The sequence below is a fragment of the Saccoglossus kowalevskii genome, chromosome 22 (assembly GCF_978046115.1).
Source record: "Saccoglossus kowalevskii chromosome 22, keSacKowa6.1, whole genome shotgun sequence".
Taxonomy (NCBI): domain Eukaryota; kingdom Metazoa; phylum Hemichordata; class Enteropneusta; family Harrimaniidae; genus Saccoglossus; species Saccoglossus kowalevskii.
Window position 1 is genome coordinate 8272087 of NC_140662.1, and position 19724 is coordinate 8291810.

The following is a 19724-nucleotide window of genomic DNA, read 5'->3' on the forward strand; positions in this document are numbered from 1 at the left end:
AAACCATTCTTTGTTAAACTACGGGGTGTGTTAAACATGTCATTCGATAATGCATTGTAACTATTCTCACTGTATATGATGTGACTTCCAGCTGTTGTCAGTCATCAATACATTGCATATTAAAATGTAAAGTGTGTTCATTGCAACAGATCATGTGACATAATGCATGTTATGAAAGGACATTAACACAATCTGTCTACGCAAACTGCCATAAGGGTCGAGCCACGGAATACATAACACTATAGTTGTATACTTGCTGTAGTGAGAGAAGCTAGCTCACCGAGACCAATCCCTATAATTGAGTGCTTTGATGTCAGTTCACTATTTACTTGGGGTGTAACTAATGTGGATGAACCTTGCCGACTAAAATTGATTGATCTTGGAAGGCCTGACTGGACTTAGATATATGAATTGGAACGTATATTACTGGGGGGTGGTGAGTTATTGCGCTTTCCTGGCCTTGAATAATCATATTTTTTCCGTTTCAGTCATTGATATATATTGTTCCAAAATGAGTTTCTTGCCAGTGGGTAACACAAAGTCAGGAAAAGATGCATTGAGGCAAAGTTAGGTGATATAAAGCAAAGGAACGCTAAGCAAAACATAGCAAAGTAAAACAACACTAAGCTAAGCGTAACGCAGGAGGGTGGTCACCTGCGCACGCGCGGGAATTGAGTCCCAGGCAATGATAACACACGCTAAGAACGCAAAGGCTCATGGGTAGACGCTTGTTTGTAAACAATGACACGCTATGGCCACCTGGCGCATGCGTAAGTGACGACACCCCGCTTTAATAAGGGGTAAGTTTAATAAGTTTAGGTAGACTAAAACATTAAAACAAAATGATAAAATATCACAACCTAAGTTATTATCATTAATGCTTCTTCAACGCTATATCTGATTTCTGTAATAATCTACTTACATTGTTATATACCCAGAGGTCACATATCAGAGTACACGGAATGTCCAGCAAAGGTTTCGAATATTATATTGCAAAGTAAAAATTGGTTTTGAACTTTTGTAACAAAATAGTTACATTGTTTTTCACCATGAACCATTAATACATTTCAATTTAAAACAATTTCTCGTAGAGTATGTCGAGTATTAATATTATATGTTTGTGTTTCACAAACAGGTATCTCTGTGACATTCACCATGAAATCTGCCAGAATTATGTACAGTATGTTGCTATGTAATATAATAGCCTGTTTATCCATGGTATATTGGTATGTTACAGTTAAGTCCACTCAAGTACAGACGGCATATGAAGTACACAGTACGGCAGTCTTCCCAATCATGAACATTCAGAACAATACTGATAAACAATTATCAAATCACACAGTTAAGGTCTCCAATATTACCAGTCACTATGCCAATGAATCAATAACCACAGGCCAGTCACATAGACACACCTCGACGTCAATGAAATTATTAGTGACAGGTGATAAGGGTGTGTGCAAGAGGCTGAATAAAGAACTTCGAGATATCTACAATACTTCTGATGCCGGTAGAAAACCTCTTCCAAATTTCTATTTGAGTTATAATGAATCAGCACACAGTCAATATCGTGAAGCAAATGTTATTTTTACGCATCTGCCAAAAGCTGGTGGAACATCAGTTGAGAAGATACTATTGCAAATCACACCGAAGGAGGGGGTTCTGAGAAAAAGTTTAGTTGGTCATTGCAGTGAACTATACAATGAGGGTGTTAACTCTAGGAATGATTCTTCACAAACTGTTTACTATTCGAAACGTACATATGGTATCCATGACTACGTGTTCAAATACAGACCAGTTGCATATGTCACATGGTTTCGTGAGCCAATTGCGAAGCTTGTTTCAAGCTACTATTATCTGAAGAAAACGCATTGCGGACGTACCCATCCAATTTGTACAAAGTTCTTGCAGAGAACCTCTTCACTCACAGATTTCTTAAAACGTACTGAAAGAGTGCATCTACAAGATATGAGTAATAATATGGTACGACTTTTACAGTTTGGTGATAATCCCACAATTGATGATACATTTGAAGACGGACATGGAGCAGTGCATTTATCTGAAGCATATGAAATACCTGATGTAGAAGAGAAACACTATCTTGTTGCTAAGAGAAACATAGAAACCAATATGGCGTTTATTGGCCTGACAGAGGACTTTAAAACCTCTCAAGAAATGCTAAGTCATATATTTGGTATAGCACAGCAAAATGACACTGTTCATGTCAACGCTAATACCCACAGTGAAATCCTTACAGAATACGAATTGAATGAACTACGTACACGAAATAAATGGGACTTGAAGCTTTATGAAGATGCAAAGAAAATTTACCTAGAACAAAAAGAGAATTACTTTAAAACAAAAAAGCAAACACTTGTTTGATTAAAAATTGTATAAACATAGAAAGCTTTTCGGAATGCCTATTTGATACACTGTGGTATAATTATTATTTTTTATTAAATTGTATTTCAACTTGAAAATATTTCTATTCATTATATGGATGAGTTTAAATAATAAAAAATATAAAAGTATCAAAACAAGGCCACAACAAATAAATGGTACAGTAATCGAGTATCCTAGTTACATTATATGTACCAATGAAGTCAGGTATATGTGTAATGTGAAATCAGTGACGCATCTCACAACAGAAGCACCAACTATTATAATATATTGGCCGCGTTATTATATGGAATTACACTATAATATTATCAATTGGGGTAATTCTATTTAACTTCCTGAAAATCAAACATGACTTTAAAAGAGGTGTAAGACATATACTTGTTCTCACATGTTATGCTAGCCATGTGATGCTAGTCATAACATAGTGGATGTATTTCAGTTATTGGTGGATAAACGCTTCTGTTAATAACAGCAATAATAGCAATTTTTTTAAATAAATATTATAATGACTGACGTTTATTCTGTATTTACATTTGCCATGAGTTCCACAGTATCTTTTTCTTACTGGTGTGACTACAGTGACTGTGTAATGTACTCGGCAGTTTTTGTTTTATTTTTTTGTCGATTGTTGACAGTTGTTTGTTTTGTGTTCTTGGAATTTTGTACAAAAATCGACAACGGTTAAATAAGTATATTGTTTCCACTTTGCAGTATATCGTAGACAGTACTTGTATACTTTGTTATCCATTATAAATATCGGATTGTTCAGAAGCATGAGATTGTAATGTAAATTTCGTTCATTAAATGTTGTACAATGACGCTTTCTCGGGGGTCTTCAGAGTCCCGGCCCGTTTACTTACTTGTTGTCAGAGTCTGACTGGTATATACAAAATACAACCAAGTAAAAGTCAGAATATTAAAAAAAACAGGTTTGAAATCGCCCATGTTTGTGTTCAGACATATCGTCGCGCCGGGCTGTCGCAGTAGTGGTACCGGCTAAACAACGAACCATATAGCATTATATACACCTAATCAGAGCCTACATGACCTGCGGCGGTCACAGTATAACCTGTTAACTTGATTGGTCACATTGTGTAAGATAGCATAGCATAGCAACAAAGTATACTATTTAATGTCTTCATTAAATTGCTGAAGCATAGACCATTCTATTGTTGACATGCAAATTCAAGAATAACACTAAAAAAAACTCGAGAATCACACTTGAATAACACTATCTTCCTATCCATCTATCCATTCATTTTCACTTCTTTCCTTTCCAGCATTGAGATAATGACATTTCCTTCGGTACGCAAATGGGAGTTTACATGGTCCCTAGAGGGCGCTCCACGCGTACTGTGGTGGCGTGTGTAATTGCTCAGATTGTCTCCCATGCAAGTACTATCGACGCTCGATAGATCTTAACAATAGAACGGCTATTTACGACATATTTATTCACTTTTGCGAACTTTTAACGATGGATCTCGATTGTATGACAACATAGGTCGCATTTCCATGTAAATTTGCTAACTTTGCAATCACTTTTCACAACTTTGTAAGCAGTTTTTTCATCATTATACTCTTTAATAGTGGTATATTCGTCTGATAAGTGGGGCTTTTTCCAAAATTTTTACATACATTTCTCTAAATTTAACTGCGGCGTCAATATGCAATGACTTAGGTCAAATATATATGCCAACCCACCCACTTTTCAATTGCTTTTCATATCTTTAACTCCGCTGTCAACTTTGTCGAGTGGAGCTTATCATATGAGTGATTGTCCGTCTTCGTGTGTCGTCAGTCGTCTGTGTCAACGTTTTACTTTTTTGACCTCTTCTTGAACACCACAAGCCTGAATGCTTTGATACTTGGTGTTATGGTGAAAAATGATATTTTTGAATCCTTGCTGAAAACATGCATTTGACTGTCCGTTGAATCATTGTCAAAAAAAAGTTATTTCCGAGGATATCACTAAATCTTGAACAAATATACGACATCACAATTTATGAAGTAAACGGATTGTCATAACGAAATCCTTTTTTAGGGCGATGCACAGCCAAACGTGTGCGCCACTTTATATGAGACAAAATCGAATCATTTAATGGAGACGCTCATATGCGTTGTATATATAAATTATTATAAACACTATTACCGTCTGCATCGTCGTATTCATTCACTCGTGTGATGTTGTCTATGCCACAATCATCCATGCGTAGTGGTTTTTAGATATCGAACATACATGGGAACACAATCACAATAACTAAATTACCATATTTACAATACAAACACAATTACAATGATTTCATCCCCATATCTAATGCCATTTCAAGGTTAAATTTTGACAGGCGTTGGCGATACAATGCACCGTATCACGTGACAAAAACCAGTGCCCCCATTTTTGAGCTCTTCTGATTTTGTTTTCGATGCCAATAACAACTGGAGTGAGGTTGTGTTGCATTTTTACCTTTAGATACTATTGCCACTGACAAATTTGTCTTTGGGTAGATAGTTCAGTCTTATTGGATCCTAACGAATTGCGATGTGCGATAACATTACTTGTTCCGAACCTTTATTAGTACCAATTTTCTGTTGTCCGTCTTTAAACGTGCCAATATGTTTACTTAGTCTTATGGAGAGTGTATTCTACCCTCGTTGTATCGTTGCATTGAGAAACAAGAAACCAGCACAAAAACCATCTCCTTTACCGTAATTTGCGACATTGACGTGCATATCTGATGGAGGTGTCAGTCTAGGAAAATATTGAAGAGGGTTTTCAAACCACACAGCGTCCAATTCAGTTATTAATACACTAATATTTCTTGTCAACAACATACCATTTGTCTTTACACGGAATAGTCCATATTGATAATAATTGACATGTCCGTATGACATAGGATTTGTTGTTCCAAATTCTATAAGCAACACATTCAATTCTGTCCGCCAACCAAGTAATCCATCATATGCAGCTTGGTCAGTAGTAATAAACACAGTTTGCTCTAATACGTCATCAAAACAATCCACGTTGCAAATCCAACTCTTTGCCATATCCAAGTAAGCATGGTTCAAAAACTGCACAACGATAAAGCCATAACGTTTCTGTATAGCCGTAGTGATTTCAAGTAATTTCTCGGCACTTGTATTGACTCCGTCCGCAGCAGGTACAACCACGTTCTCGGATGAATCGAGTCTATCGTAGGTAGTCGAATGTTCCACCAAAAGAAGTATCCATACAGGAACCCAGCCAACGTCAGAAATGTAATACACAGACATAATACAAAACGAGTTGATATATTTAACATGTTTTGAGACATCGTATTGCAACTATATCAGAGGTCTGTGTCTGAGCGTTGTGTAATCGCCTCATATTAGGGTTTTTAGGTTTGATTTAGAGACAATTTATCGCGGGGAAGATGCAGATACGCAGATGTGTCGAAATACAAGGTTATTATTATCTGACTGAAACTACACTATATATGTGATATTTGGGGAAATTGTGATACTTTTAAAGGCAATAGGCGAGTCCTACCACCAATTGTGCACGACATGCGAAAGGTAAAAGGGGTTCAATGCCCCCATTTATCAATGGAATATCCTATAAAAAATATTGGACATTTATTACGCATTGCGAACATGCAGTACACATGTGCACAAGTTTTGAGTTTTTAGAATACATAGATCTCCTAGGATTTGCATACTGAAATATATGCACAACCTAATCAAGTTAATCTCGAAATATCATACAGTCTAAAAGTCCACACTCCACAACATTGTATGAGCCTTGTATTAGAACACACCATTTGTGGGTTTCTTCTTATAAAAGTATTATAACTTGACAAGTGTATGTTTATTGTCGCGTGACCTACATAACAGTTTGAGACAAGTTCTGAGGAATAAGGCACATGATCGTCTTCCGAGAATTTAAAAGAACAATTTTAAAATATTTAAGAAACGCATTATCATCAAACGCTATATATACTTATGGAGTGACAGCGGAATCTTCAATGCCCGAAAATGTTGCTCGGAAAAACAACAACATAAATTTAAAAGATATGTGTCTGTTAAAACTGAATAAAGCAACGGAAATGTCTACCATGTGTCACCTTAATGTTATCAAATATTACCTGTTACCATCTGTCACAATAAATATGCTGCGATTTTTTTCTCACCTTCTAATTGCTATGTCAGAAGCGTTCGTAAAAATACTAGATGCCCGAATGAAATAAAGGCAACCAGCGAGTAACATCTTTGATTTCAATTCACTATAGTCAAAGAGCCCGATCACTTACATTTATAGACCAGAAATTTTAGTAAAATTTGAATGCGCTCGTTTGATAAACATTTGCTTCGTCAGTTTTTTCAAACTCACTTAAAAGATGGGGATCCACAATTACAATTGTTGCCCTGTTGTCTCAGTTTGAATATCATGTCATTAAAATAACATTGTTTCGTTGACATTGCAAATTCAAGATGGCCACAATTATAAATAATCTATAAATATTTGAAATATCATATATTTTTCAATTGTATTGTTGTTTTTATTGCAAACCCTTGAGTGTATAACTATTCTTGCCATATAGTTAAGAATGTTGCTTAATTAATGTTGCACGTCACATTATAAACTAGTATGCGCAATAAGATACCTGCAGTGCACACTGCCTTAGATGATATTGTTTTAAACAAAGAACAAGTTAGGTATGACAGGGGTTAAATTGAGGACAGGTCGCCCAGCTGTGCTGTTATTATTCAAATTCCCGTGTTTCTGTTTCCTCGTAATGAGCACTGAAAGCAAATTCAAGTTAGTCTCACTCAGAACACAGTCCTGGAAAGTTGTTCTCAGCCAACCTCTTGCTGGGCTCTTGTGACGAGCCAGGTTTTACTTTTTATATGGGGCGCTAGAGAATTAGCTATATCTCTAGTATAAGCCTGGGCCAGCTTTAGTAAATGGAACCAATGTGAGTCGTGTCTTGTTCCACCACAATCTCGACGTTGCCAAAATCGTATGGACACTGCAATGTGTAGTTTACTATAGTGTATAATACCAACAGAACTATAGTACAGAAACATCTCACAGGCTTACTGGTAAAACAGTACAGCCTTGGGAACCATATGTTTTTAACAACCAGGATAGAATGTTCTAATGCGAAGATAAAAACATTGTAGAATTGACCCTCCACCTGTACAACTGGCCCTTTACTTGGATTAGAATATGGATCAGTTGAAAGCTGCTAATACCATTATTAGTTATTAATATGTTTGCACACAAACAAATTACAACAGCCTCACTCCAGCTGTCGCTTTGATAATGAGCCATAAAATTAAATTAAGTATCAATTTTAAATGAAAATATATATATATTAAATGGTTGCCAATGACAGTTAGATATATTCACTAACAAAATTCTACTCCATTTTCGGGTCTAAATCAGGTTGATTTAATTAGTTCGAATATAATTTGTAAGGGAATGATCACTCGTAAAACGTTGCATATGTATAGGTTATGGTAGTCGATGCTTTACTAAAATATGTAATTATTAAAATAATTTATTCTGCTTGTTCTCCATTTTGGTCATTAAGGAAAATAATATTTAAACAATGTTTTCATTCATTTATTATTGAATTTATTATACGTTTCACATAGTTTCATTAAATGCACCATATGGTGGATATTATAAGGCTGAAGCTGTATTAATTATACATTGCAATATGATGTCCCAAAACGCACTGAAAATAATATCGCGTTCTCTGTGTGTTGCAGTCATCGTAGCATTGATCATTTTCTCAATAAGAAACTATAACAGGGATTGGATATTTAACAATCGTTTTAAGACTGCATCTGGTTTGGATAGTCTGGTGCCGAATACGCACGCGCGAGTCCAGGAACATTATTCAAATAGTGATACATTCACAGACATGAATGTATCCGTACAGGCTGGATCAAGTGTGATGAAAACAGATTTAGTTAGAATAAGCTCAGATATACAGAAACATTATGGTTTTGTCGCTCTGCAGTTTTTGAACCATGCTTACTTGAATATGACAAAAAGTTGGATTTGCAACGTGGATTGTTTTGATGACGTATTAGAGCAAACGGTGTTTATTACTACTGACCAAGCTGCATACGATGGATTACTTGATTGGCGACCTGAGCTGAATGTCAGGCTTATAGAATTCGGAACAGAAGATCCTATGTCATATGGGCGTGTCAATTATTATCAATTTGGACTGTTCCGTGTAAGGATGATTAATAGGTTGTTGACGAGTAATATTAGCATATTAATAACCGAAGGTGACGCTGTGTGGTTTAAAAACCCACTTCATCTGTTTCGTGAAAAGCCAACTCCCTCAGATATGCACGTAAATGTCGCAAATTACGCTGATGAATCAGAATTCTGTGCTGGTTTTCTTTACCTCAATGCAACAAGGGCAACACAACGAGTCTGGAATACACTATCCACAAGGCTAGGTAAACGTATGAGCAAGTTCAAACAAGGACAACAGAACATTCATTTTCGAGGTTCAGAACAAGTAATATTATCCAACATTGCTATTCGTGAGGACCCCATCAGATTGACTTATCTTTCCAGAGACAGATTTGTCAGTGGGCAGTGGTACCATAGTGAAGATATGCAGCAAAACATCAGTCCAGTTGTTTTGCAAAACAACTATGTTACTGGTAATGAGAACAAAATAAGAAGAGCCCAGAAGTGGGGACACTGGTTTTTGTCAAAAAACACAACACAGTGTTTACCTGATGCATGTCAACGCTTAAATTCTAAATTACTATGATTGTTAGTATATATAATGTATAATTTGTGATTCCATTTTTGCGAAAAGCGTTCTACATAATATACTGACAAACAATGTACGTTTCTAATCATGTATCGAAAAAATTAAAATTGTATTTCTTAAGATAATTACCAAGTATACCAAGCTTAAATAAGGCACGGTAACTTGTAAATGCTACCCACTGTATACAATAAAGTTGTTATCACCGATATCATGCAACTGAATTAATAAGGACGTCCTTATTTTCTGATACAAAAAATGCTTGATGTTTTTTAGGGCCACTAATCAAATGCGCATCAGTCTAACCTTCATTATCATACTTGTATGTAGTGGGATGATTGGTATTTGGCCTTCTGTTCAAGTTGGGCCAACCTGTTAAATGGTGTAAACGTTCATTTTTTGATATGAACAAACATTGAAACAAGTTACAATATAACACCACAAACGTTGAAGAATTCGAAGCTCAAAATGCTGTGTAATTTGTTTCAATTTGGAAATTAGCCAACCATGGATTGTATACAAATAAACCTATAATTCATGGTTTAATACGACCTTACACAGTTAAGAATGTTCCCGAGGGACAACTCTGTTTACGAGCAGAGACAGTCACTGTGTGCAATTTGAATTACATGTACAGGCAAATGAGGATTGGAACTCGTGATCACGGCAAACGTCTCGCCACTGCAGGTAGACTTGTTTCTCGTCAACCCACAGCCAATTACCTAAAACGAATATCGCAAAATGTCGTGTAATTATGGAAAGACAAGGATACAATTAATAGAATGTAATACAAGGAATGGATGAATAAAACAAGCTGAAGCATTTGGTACATTTCGGGAAAATCAGATAGGGACTGGTGTTGAAATTTCCAGGGGAAACTAAGACTATTTTCGAAGATGTAGAAGAAGATGTGCTCGTTTTGGGAATAAAAAGGAATAAATACAAGCTCACTAATCATCATCAACAGAACAGGACAGTATTGATAATTATATTGATTATGTGGTACAGAAATGAACCGTCTTTACATAAACAATTAAACCCATTAAGTGCCAGTTTCTAACAAAGCAGTGTAAATTCACTCACACAATAATTAAAAATAAACAAGTAAATGTGGTAAACAATTAAATTCATCAAAAGTAGGAAATACTGATGTGATCTCTCATATATTATAAAATAACTATGTCAGCAGAAATAGGCAGAAATGTTCGATGCTGGTTTTACTGTTAAAGTTAGTGAATAACTCGAGCAATTTGTGATGACATGAATATGAGTGTCAGAGCATTACAGTACCGTGTTGAATGTTCATATACTGATGTATGTAATATTAACGATGTGCAGTTACGCATATGTAGTATCGGCTGTCACCAAATAAGGATAATATACCATATGTTTCTAATTATATATGTTTCTAGGATATTTGATGATTCGTTCATGAACAAGGTAAGATTCTAACCTTTGAGGCAATTATCACAACTTGTTTACAATTTAAAACTACTTGGCAGACTAATTTAGAGTGCAGTCACGCTCGACGAGGTAAACACGAGATTGTTGATTATTATTGTACCGTAAGTTGCTCATTCGGCGTTTTTGTTGGTCGATCAATACAACGCCCAACCCTTTTATCGCACAACAATGGGAGTGATTGTGGCAAATGCAGGGAGCACCAGAGTACAGCAGACGACAACACCTGATTACGCAATCGTTTTTTTTTTAATGAGCGCTCATGATTATCTGAACAGTGCGTGTAGTACGTATCCTTGGTAGAGAGGCGAAGAAAACAGACGGGGCAGCTGAAGTATGACGATGATTTTGTGCTTAATTTCCACCTGCAATTTAACACGGGACTGTTTTAACAGCCGTCAATTACTACTGACCAAGCTGCATACGATGGGATACTCGGTTGGCGATCAGAACTGAATGTCGTAGTTATAGAATTAGTAACAGAAAATTCTATGTCATTTTGGCATGTTAATTATTATCAATTAAACCCATTGAGCGCCAGTTTCTAACAAAGCAGTGTAAATAAATAAGTAAATGTGTTAAACAATTAAATTCATCAAAAGCAGAGAATACTGCTGTGATCTCTCACATAACTACATGATGATCAACAGCATTTACATCACAAATTGAAATAATTATAGACATGTACAAATACCCGAACATTAGACCTCATTGCACATATCATAGTGAAACATTGATTTCATTATTGCAAGTATTCACTTGAACATTCTAGATTTGCATAAATCTCGTCTTCTATGTAAAATATCAATACATTGAATACAAACGTTAATCTTGAGATGGGGACGTATCATTTAATATCTGTAATCTCGACTTAAGAAATTAGAGGGGACTTCCCAGTTTTGTCGGTAACGAATACACAACAAGTTTAATTGTCAACATGACGAAGTTGACAATGTGCTCTGAGTCTCACTAAAATGTATGGCCACTGCTATTTGGTGAACATTTGTATTATTATACCGAATATCTCTGGCGTACAGTTTCAGCAATTTGAAGTGCTCATTCTCTACTGAAGCAATGTCGAGGGCGACTTCTTAAAAAAAGTAATGTCAAAATCTAGAAAACCCAGTCAGAAGAAATAGGCGAAATGTTCGATACTGGTTTTACTGTTAAAGTTAGTGAATAACTCGAGCATTTAGTGACATGAATATGAGAGTCAGAGCATTACAGTACCGTGTCGAATGTTCATATACTGATGTATATAATATTAACGATGTGCAGTTACGCATATGTAGTATCGACTGTCACCAAATAAGGATAATATACCATATTATATGTTTCTAATTATTTGCAATATAACACTTTCTCATTGGTTAATCGGCACCACGTGCAGCCCTGTTATCAGACGTTAACTGATTAGTGTTTAAGTTCAATACACGAATATGTGAATATGTGTACCTCGCCTATGTCTCCTGTTTCCCTTGTTTTGTACGGGTAATTTAAACAACAAAAGCCTCAATGATTATTTAACTTTCTGTATTTATTTACAAATAATGCATTAAATCTCCGAATAGGTATTCAACAATGTTAGGACAAAAATATAAACACTGTTTTTTTAATTCTACTACAATTGAATTCAATAATTTAAATTGTATGTCCAATGGTTTATACATAAAAACAATTATTTGCAATTATTAGGTATTAAACAAATATAATAATTAGTACACATTTATCTGTAGTTAGTGTATTGCTCCAAATAACATATAAGAAAAGTCATCATTTGTGTATTTTATTACTTTATGGTATAAAATGTGTATATCAATAAAACGTAAGACTGGTTAACTAACATTCTGTGTAAGAAGAGTAATTAAATAGAAAAGGACTTTCATCACGCACGTTGAGGGCGTTGTTGCAATATTTTCCGGGTAATTAGAACAACAACTGTAAATTAATTTGGGAAAGATTTGAATCGGTCCAGACAAATTGCGTGAACGATCTTAATTAGCGTAAATATGATGCTTACACTGTACTGAATTACACTCTTCATTAACTTTCCCATCGACGTATTTATTTTAATTTAGTATTTTTAAATCTGTAAATGGTATTCTCGTCCTAACTTTAATTTTAAAGTCACATGACATGACATAGCAATAGATCGTTTCGAAATTCCTTTACAACTATATTCTGATTTTTTAATATTTCAACTACATGTTTGGGAGGAAACACCAAGAATTATGTTTTACCTGATATCTCGTGTTGTTTGTTTTAAAATGTGTCTGTTTTAATTTCTTTTTAATTTTGCTGTTCTATTATTCTATAATCACAATCTTTCTGCCATAGCGGATTTTTCATTTTGTAGTCTACAATGTTATAATCTGTGTTGGGAACATTAAATAAATAAAATGTGTAAAAACATGAATGAATTGAAGAGTATACAAATGAGAGAATAATATGATTAGCACAGAAATGCTTATTTGCGGCTCAGGACCATTTTGCAAATTATCAATGGCACAATTATTTACTTCACATATATATGAAACGCTGGTGCGAACAAAATAAGTAAGTGATCTTTTTTTCAATTTTGACTGCTTACTTATGGCATCGTTATAGAGAGAACATGGACACAATTAGTATACATTTTAACCTTGACTGACATACCTAGACATACATGGAATTGCACGTAATGCATTTCTTTGACACTGCAGTATAACTGTAGTGTACTCAAACACTCCATTGTCCAAACGACCAAAGGGAGGAGAATAATTATTTACTTCAATTGTTTGGGTTTATTCATTCCTATTTTACTAAGGGCATTATTCAAACACGTACATTGCCTATAAGCTTATTTGGTCTTTAATAATGGTGTCCAATGAATACGTTTACAATGACACACATGATGTTTATTCGAGCGTTCTTCGCGATATAGGACAGTATCGCTTTCTGGAAAAAAGCCATTTCGCTAAAAATGGACGCAGTCACCAGTCTGAAAAGTATCTTAAATATCTGGCAGCGAAGGGATCTATCTTTATTTGGTAAAATAACCATTACCAAATCTCTCGCCATTTCCCAGATCTCGTACATTAGTTCGGTTCTTTATACACCAGAATGGGTCATTAACCAAATGCAGACACTAATTTAAAAATTATTTGGTCTGGAAAAAATGGTAAAATAAAAAGAAATGTGATCACGAGAAAGATAGAGTGTGGTGGTCTAAACTTGCTGGATACTTGGTGTTACATGAATTCCTTGAAATGTAACTGGATTAACAATTTATTAATCCAACTGTAGCCAGTTCGAGATTAATTCCAGAAAGTTATTTTAATGTATGTTCTATATGTGATTTTTTTTCTTGGAAAATTTCATTTATCTGCCATTCCAACCACAATACCCCCAATTTTATAAAAAAATTGAATGTTACTCAAAGTTATCTGCTGAAGATCCAATGACAAAGCATGACATTCTGTGGTATAATATCCATGTTACAAGTGCAAAAAATACTTTATTTTTTATAAATTAGTTTAGAGCACGCATTCTTTACGTAAAAGACATCTTTAATGAAAAATGTTTTTGAAATATAGATATGTTATTAAATAAATTCAATATAAGTTCATTCAAATTTTTAAATTATTTAACAATAAAGGCGGCCATCCCATCTCCATGGAAGAAAATATTGTATGAAGGTCAGAGGTCACGTACCTGCAATACAATAACTTGTAATGTACTATCTTGCAAACAATATTACAATCCATTTATGCATACTCTTGAAGTGCCAGGTATATTAGAAATGGTCAGCAATCTTTGAGGACATTCAAAATGATCAGTGGGTACAATATTTTAATATGTCATTCAATATTACCAGTGAAACTAAACTTCAGGCTTTTCAATATAAAATACTCCATAGAATCTTTCCATGTAACACTAGGTTACAAAAATGGAGTATAATAGATACTGATTTATGTAATGATTGTGACAAGGTCGACATATTATGTCACTTCCTATTCCAGTGTAATATAGTAAACTGTTTTTGGAGTGATTTAACACGCTGGTATGAGGTAGCTATATCAGATTATTTACCATTATCTTGTAAAAATGTAATGTTTGGATTCATACCACTTAATATAGATAATTTCACTATGAATTACTGTATTTTACATATATAAGCAAAAATATTTCAGAAACCGTTCTTTTCATATTAGTTTTAATGGCTTCTTACGAGAATTGAAAAATAAGACTCTAGTAAAAAAAGGCAAGCACAAACTGCTGGCAAATACCAAGAATTTACTTCACTGTGAGCTGTAATTCTTAATCTATTATTATAAGCCCGTACATTCATTGCATATTTAAAAATACCAATACTTTGCCACCTACAACTATAGTTTGTGATGCACTTTTATATTATCTGTTAATAAAAAAAAGTAAGGTAAATGTGTTAAACAATTAAATTCATCAGAGAATAGAGTAGAGAATACTGATAGTGATCTCTCACATATTATAAAATAACTACATGATGATAAACAGTAATTACATCACAAATTGAAGTAATGATAGATATGTATAAACAGGAATATTCGGCTTCATTGCATATATCGTTGAGAGGAAAAGCATGACTCTAGTTACTGTCATTGACATTTTACAAACATTGATTTCACGGGAGGGCGCATGCACGAATCTGAGTAAAGAGGGGGAAAAATCGGCTCTGTAAAATCTGTATAAATAGCGGGAACCAGGCAATAAATAACATAAAATGAGCAGCAAGAGCAAAAACAAACCATCAGGCAATCAGCAGGGAACAGAAACAGGGAAAAGAAGAGTAGAAGAAATGATGACACGCCAAACTGAAAAGTCAAAGAAACACAAGCAGATGATAGAAGATGGAGACCTAACGGAAATTATTCATATGAATCACGAGGAAAGAGAGGAAATAATAGTCAAGCTACTATTCAAAATCAAAGAGAAAGTCGTGAAAGTAGACCCCTGGTAACAAAAGTCGGTGAACTACATCAGAAAGTTGAAGACATGTAAGAATTGATTGACTCTGTGAGTTACCATATAGAGCAAGCAGAAAACAAGATGGCGGACAGGGGTGAACATGAGGAATTGCAAATGAGATTGAATGAAGCGGAGCAACGAATAAAGAGATCGGAAGAGCACTGTGACGAGCTAGAAAACCGAGGTAGGCGGAAAAACTTGAATTTCCATAACATAGAGGAAGGAGCAGAAAAGCCAGAAGGCAATTGCGCCGATTTTATTAGAAAGTTTGTAAACGGCCATATGCAAGTTAGGGACTTTCCCGAACGCGTGTCCATTCAAATGGCCCACCGCGCTCCGACATTCAGGCAACCGGGAAAAACAAGAATGATCAAAGTAGCCTTTCTCGATGCTAGCATAGCAAGGAAAATACTCCACGCAGCACCGGCATCATTGAAGAACAACCTGTTCCACGGACAAAGTGTGTATGTTATGACGACGTCAGCAAAGAGGTGTTAAAAGAGAGAAAGAAACTACTGGAATATAGAAAGAAAAAGAAGATGGAACATCCAGAAAAGAACTTTAAAAGTTATATCCAATGGAAAGTACCTGCCACATTGATGATGGAAACGGAAGACGGCAAGATGAAAGCAATTCGCGCGAGTGACATTAAGTGAAAATCTCCGAACTCGAACAGTTTAATATAATGTTTTACCAACAGACGGTCACCATGTGTCAAATCATATTGGCGGACTGTGTTTACACGAATTTCTGAAGTTCAGATAAGTAAATGGTTAATTGTTACAATCTCCATTAATACAATTACTAACTCTTCCGTCCACCCACAGGTTGAGTTTGTTTTGGCAAATATCTTGCTGAAAAGTGTTTTGTAACTTCTCGCATTCCAGTTATGTTAGTTCAAATTGATGTGATCTGATTACATTGTTACTGCTCTGTTTTATATCTATCATGCAGTATTGTTACACTCTGTTATTCACCACTCTTGTTATTTTCATACTCTTGTTAACCACCTTTGTGGTTTCTTTTTACATGTTATTTTAAAAATGGGAAAAATTAGGCTGAAAACCTGGGAAGGCATTGTGTATATAAAACTCCTCAAGGAATGGATTTTTCCACCTTAACATTCAACACTAGAGGGCTGCGAAACCCCAAAAAGAGGGAAAAGCTTGCCAGCTGGTTAGTCAGGAAGAGGGTCAATCTTACATTCCTACAGGAAACGCATAGTAAAACGGCTGGTGAGCCCTTTTGGTCCTCACAATTCAAGGGACAGTGTTGGTACTCTCACGGTACGGGTACAAGTAGGGGAGTAATGGTGATTGCCAGCAATATCAATATATCAGTAAGCAGGTTTATTCCGGACCCAGAGGGGAGATTTATTCTATACAAATCAGTTATTGATGATATCCCATATTTATTAGTGAACACATATGCCCCTAACAGAGAATCCGAGCACAAGAAATATTTAGCCAAAATTGGTGGACTCTTATTAGAAAAATTTACAGACATGGAGCACATAATCTGGGGGGGATGATTTAAATTTTCCAGTGGATATAAGCATAGACAGAGACGGGGGAAATATGAGACCATAGCACCAGTCAGTAGAAAAACTGCAGGATATTATGGAGCAATCTGATCTAGTGGACATTTGGAGACTGCATCACCAAAACGAAAAAAAAGATTTACTTGGCGGAGACGCCACCCCACACTCATTCAAAGCAGACTTGACTATCTCATGATTTCCAATGATTTACAAAGCAACGTAGATCGAATTGAAATTATCCCTGGACTCTCCTCTGACCACTCTGCTGTTAAATTAACTCTTAAAATTAAACAACTGCGTCATGGACCCTCACACTGGAAATTTAACTCGACCTTGACGCATGATAAGGAATATGCCACCCAACTAGAAAAAAAGGTAAGGAGTGGTCACGAGAGAATTTGGATAGACTGTTTATGTGGGATTATGTAAAGTTTCGAATCAGAGAATTCACAATTGACTATAGCAAAAATTAAGCCAAAATCTGCCGAAAAAAATTGAAAAGTTAGAAAATGGACTAAACCAATGGGAGAAAATTTGTTCAGGGGCCCAAGTGATGGAAATTTGAATGAATTGAAACTAAGTTTGAATGTATGATTACATCACAGAAGGATTGATAATCCGCTCCCGTGTGGGATGGTACGAGAAAGGAGTTTAGAAAAAAATAAACGAAAAAGATCGAGTATTAACAAACTACAAAAGGATAATGAAACTATCGAAAACCGAGATGATATTTTGACAGAGATTAAACTCTTTTATTCAAGACTCTACTCTGAATCTAATACTAATGAGCAACACATAAATGATTTTTTAAATTGTACAGTACCCCCAATTGAGCACTACTAAAAAGTTTTTATGTGAAGGACCATTAACTATGGGGAAGCTCTTTGCGGTTCTGTTTGAAATGCCGAAAAACAAACGTCGACTGACAACCGAATTCTACAAGGCATTCTGGCCTATAGTTGGTAAATTGGTAAGGGAATCTTTGAACGAAGGAAACCGTGCAGGAGAGATCTCAGTGTCACAAAGACAAAGCATAATAACGCTAATAGAAAACAAGGCAGAGACCAGCGATTAATTAAAAATTGAAGGCCCATTTGATGAACGTTGATATTAAACTCGCATCTAAGTGCCTTGCTAAACGTATTGAAAAAGTCCTACCAGATATTGTGGGACCTACTCAAGGGGCCATTGTTAAGGGACGAAATGTGGAGGACTCTATCCGCCTTATAGAGGAAATTTACCAGTATACCGAAAAACAAAATACACCAGCCATATTGCTGGCTGTTGATTTTGAAAAGGCTTTTGATATGGTGAACTGGAAATACTTGGAATGTACCCTAAAAAATGTTACTTTGGCGAATACTTCATTGTCTGGATTAAGGCCTTGTATACTATTGAAAGTAGTGTCATGAACAATGGATATCGTACGGGATATTTCAAAATACGAAGAGGCGTCAGACAGGGGGACCCAGTATCACCTGCCTTATTCATTATGGTCCTTGAGACCCTGCTTATTTCAATTCGGGATAATGAAGATATTGCTGGAGTCACCATACAGGGGGAAAAATATTAAAGAATCAGCATTTGCAGATGACATGACCTGCTTCTTATCTAACTATGAATCGGTTGGGAGGCTTTTCGATTTGCTGGAGCTAATCCGGCTGGGTTCACAATTAAAAGTCAATGTAGACAAAACGAAGGCAGTCTGGTTGCGGAAATAGAAAGACAGAGAACAAAATATGTTTGGGGTGAAATGGCCCACCACGCCTATCAAAATAGTTGGTGTACACTTTTCGTACAACAAAAAAATACTTACCTGAAAAATATAACCAAACCGATTGAAAATTTGAAAAAAATACTCAACTTATGGAAATGTAGAAAACTGACACTATTGGGAAAAATTCAGGTGGTTAAAACTTTAGGTCTGTCACAGTTTTCATATATATCATGAACCATACATTTGTACCTCTAAACAAAATTAAAGAAGTGCACACAATTGTATACAACTTCATATGGGAAGGGAGGGACAAAATTACAAGGAAGACTATGATAGGCGGGGTGGGCAGTTGAGGGCTATCCATGACAGATTTGTATATTACTAGGAAAACACAAAGAGTTCTGTGGATTAAACGTCTTCTAAATGAAGAAATCAATCACCCCTGGAAATGGTTTGTCCAAAAAAAATTACAACAAGTAGAAGGAGAGATTCTCTTCAACTGCAACTTTAGGACCAGACTGCTCCCAGTTAACTTCTCAGAATATATAACAGACTGTCTTGATGTGTGGGTTGAAGTGAACAGTAAAACATATGATGGGGTGGATCAGATTCTCTGGAATAACCACAATATTAAAATAGGAGAAAAATCCTTCTATCGGCAAAGATTTAACGCAATTGGAATTAAATACATATCAGACTTGTATAAAAATGGAAGATTAAAACCATGGGTAGACTATGAACAGAAAGGCATGACAACGATAGATAAACTCAAATGGATAGGAATAATTCAGGCAATTCCGGAGGGTCTGAAACACAATCCACATGTGGACCAGGTAGAAGT

At 35.5% G+C, this 19724-nt stretch overlaps 1 protein-coding gene and 1 pseudogene across 1 annotated transcript; both read left to right on the plus strand.

Annotated features, from left to right (window-relative positions):
* Positions 1–511: 511 nt before the first annotated feature.
* Positions 512–6499, plus strand: LOC146728653 (uncharacterized; annotated as a pseudogene).
* A 1804-nt stretch (positions 6500–8303) lies between these two features.
* On the plus strand, positions 8304–9179 carry LOC146728654 (UDP-galactose:fucoside alpha-3-galactosyltransferase-like). The gene has a single exon (XM_085495711.1). It carries the CDS (start codon positions 8304–8306, stop codon positions 9177–9179), a length of 876 nt encoding a protein of 291 aa, XP_085351837.1.
* Positions 9180–19724: the final 10545 nt, after the last annotated feature.

What these genes read in the sequence shown, in the direction of transcription:
- LOC146728654 (XM_085495711.1), top strand. Translation starts at nt 8,304, where the DNA reads ATGAATGTATCCGTACAGGCTGGATCAAGTGTGATGAAAACAGATTTA.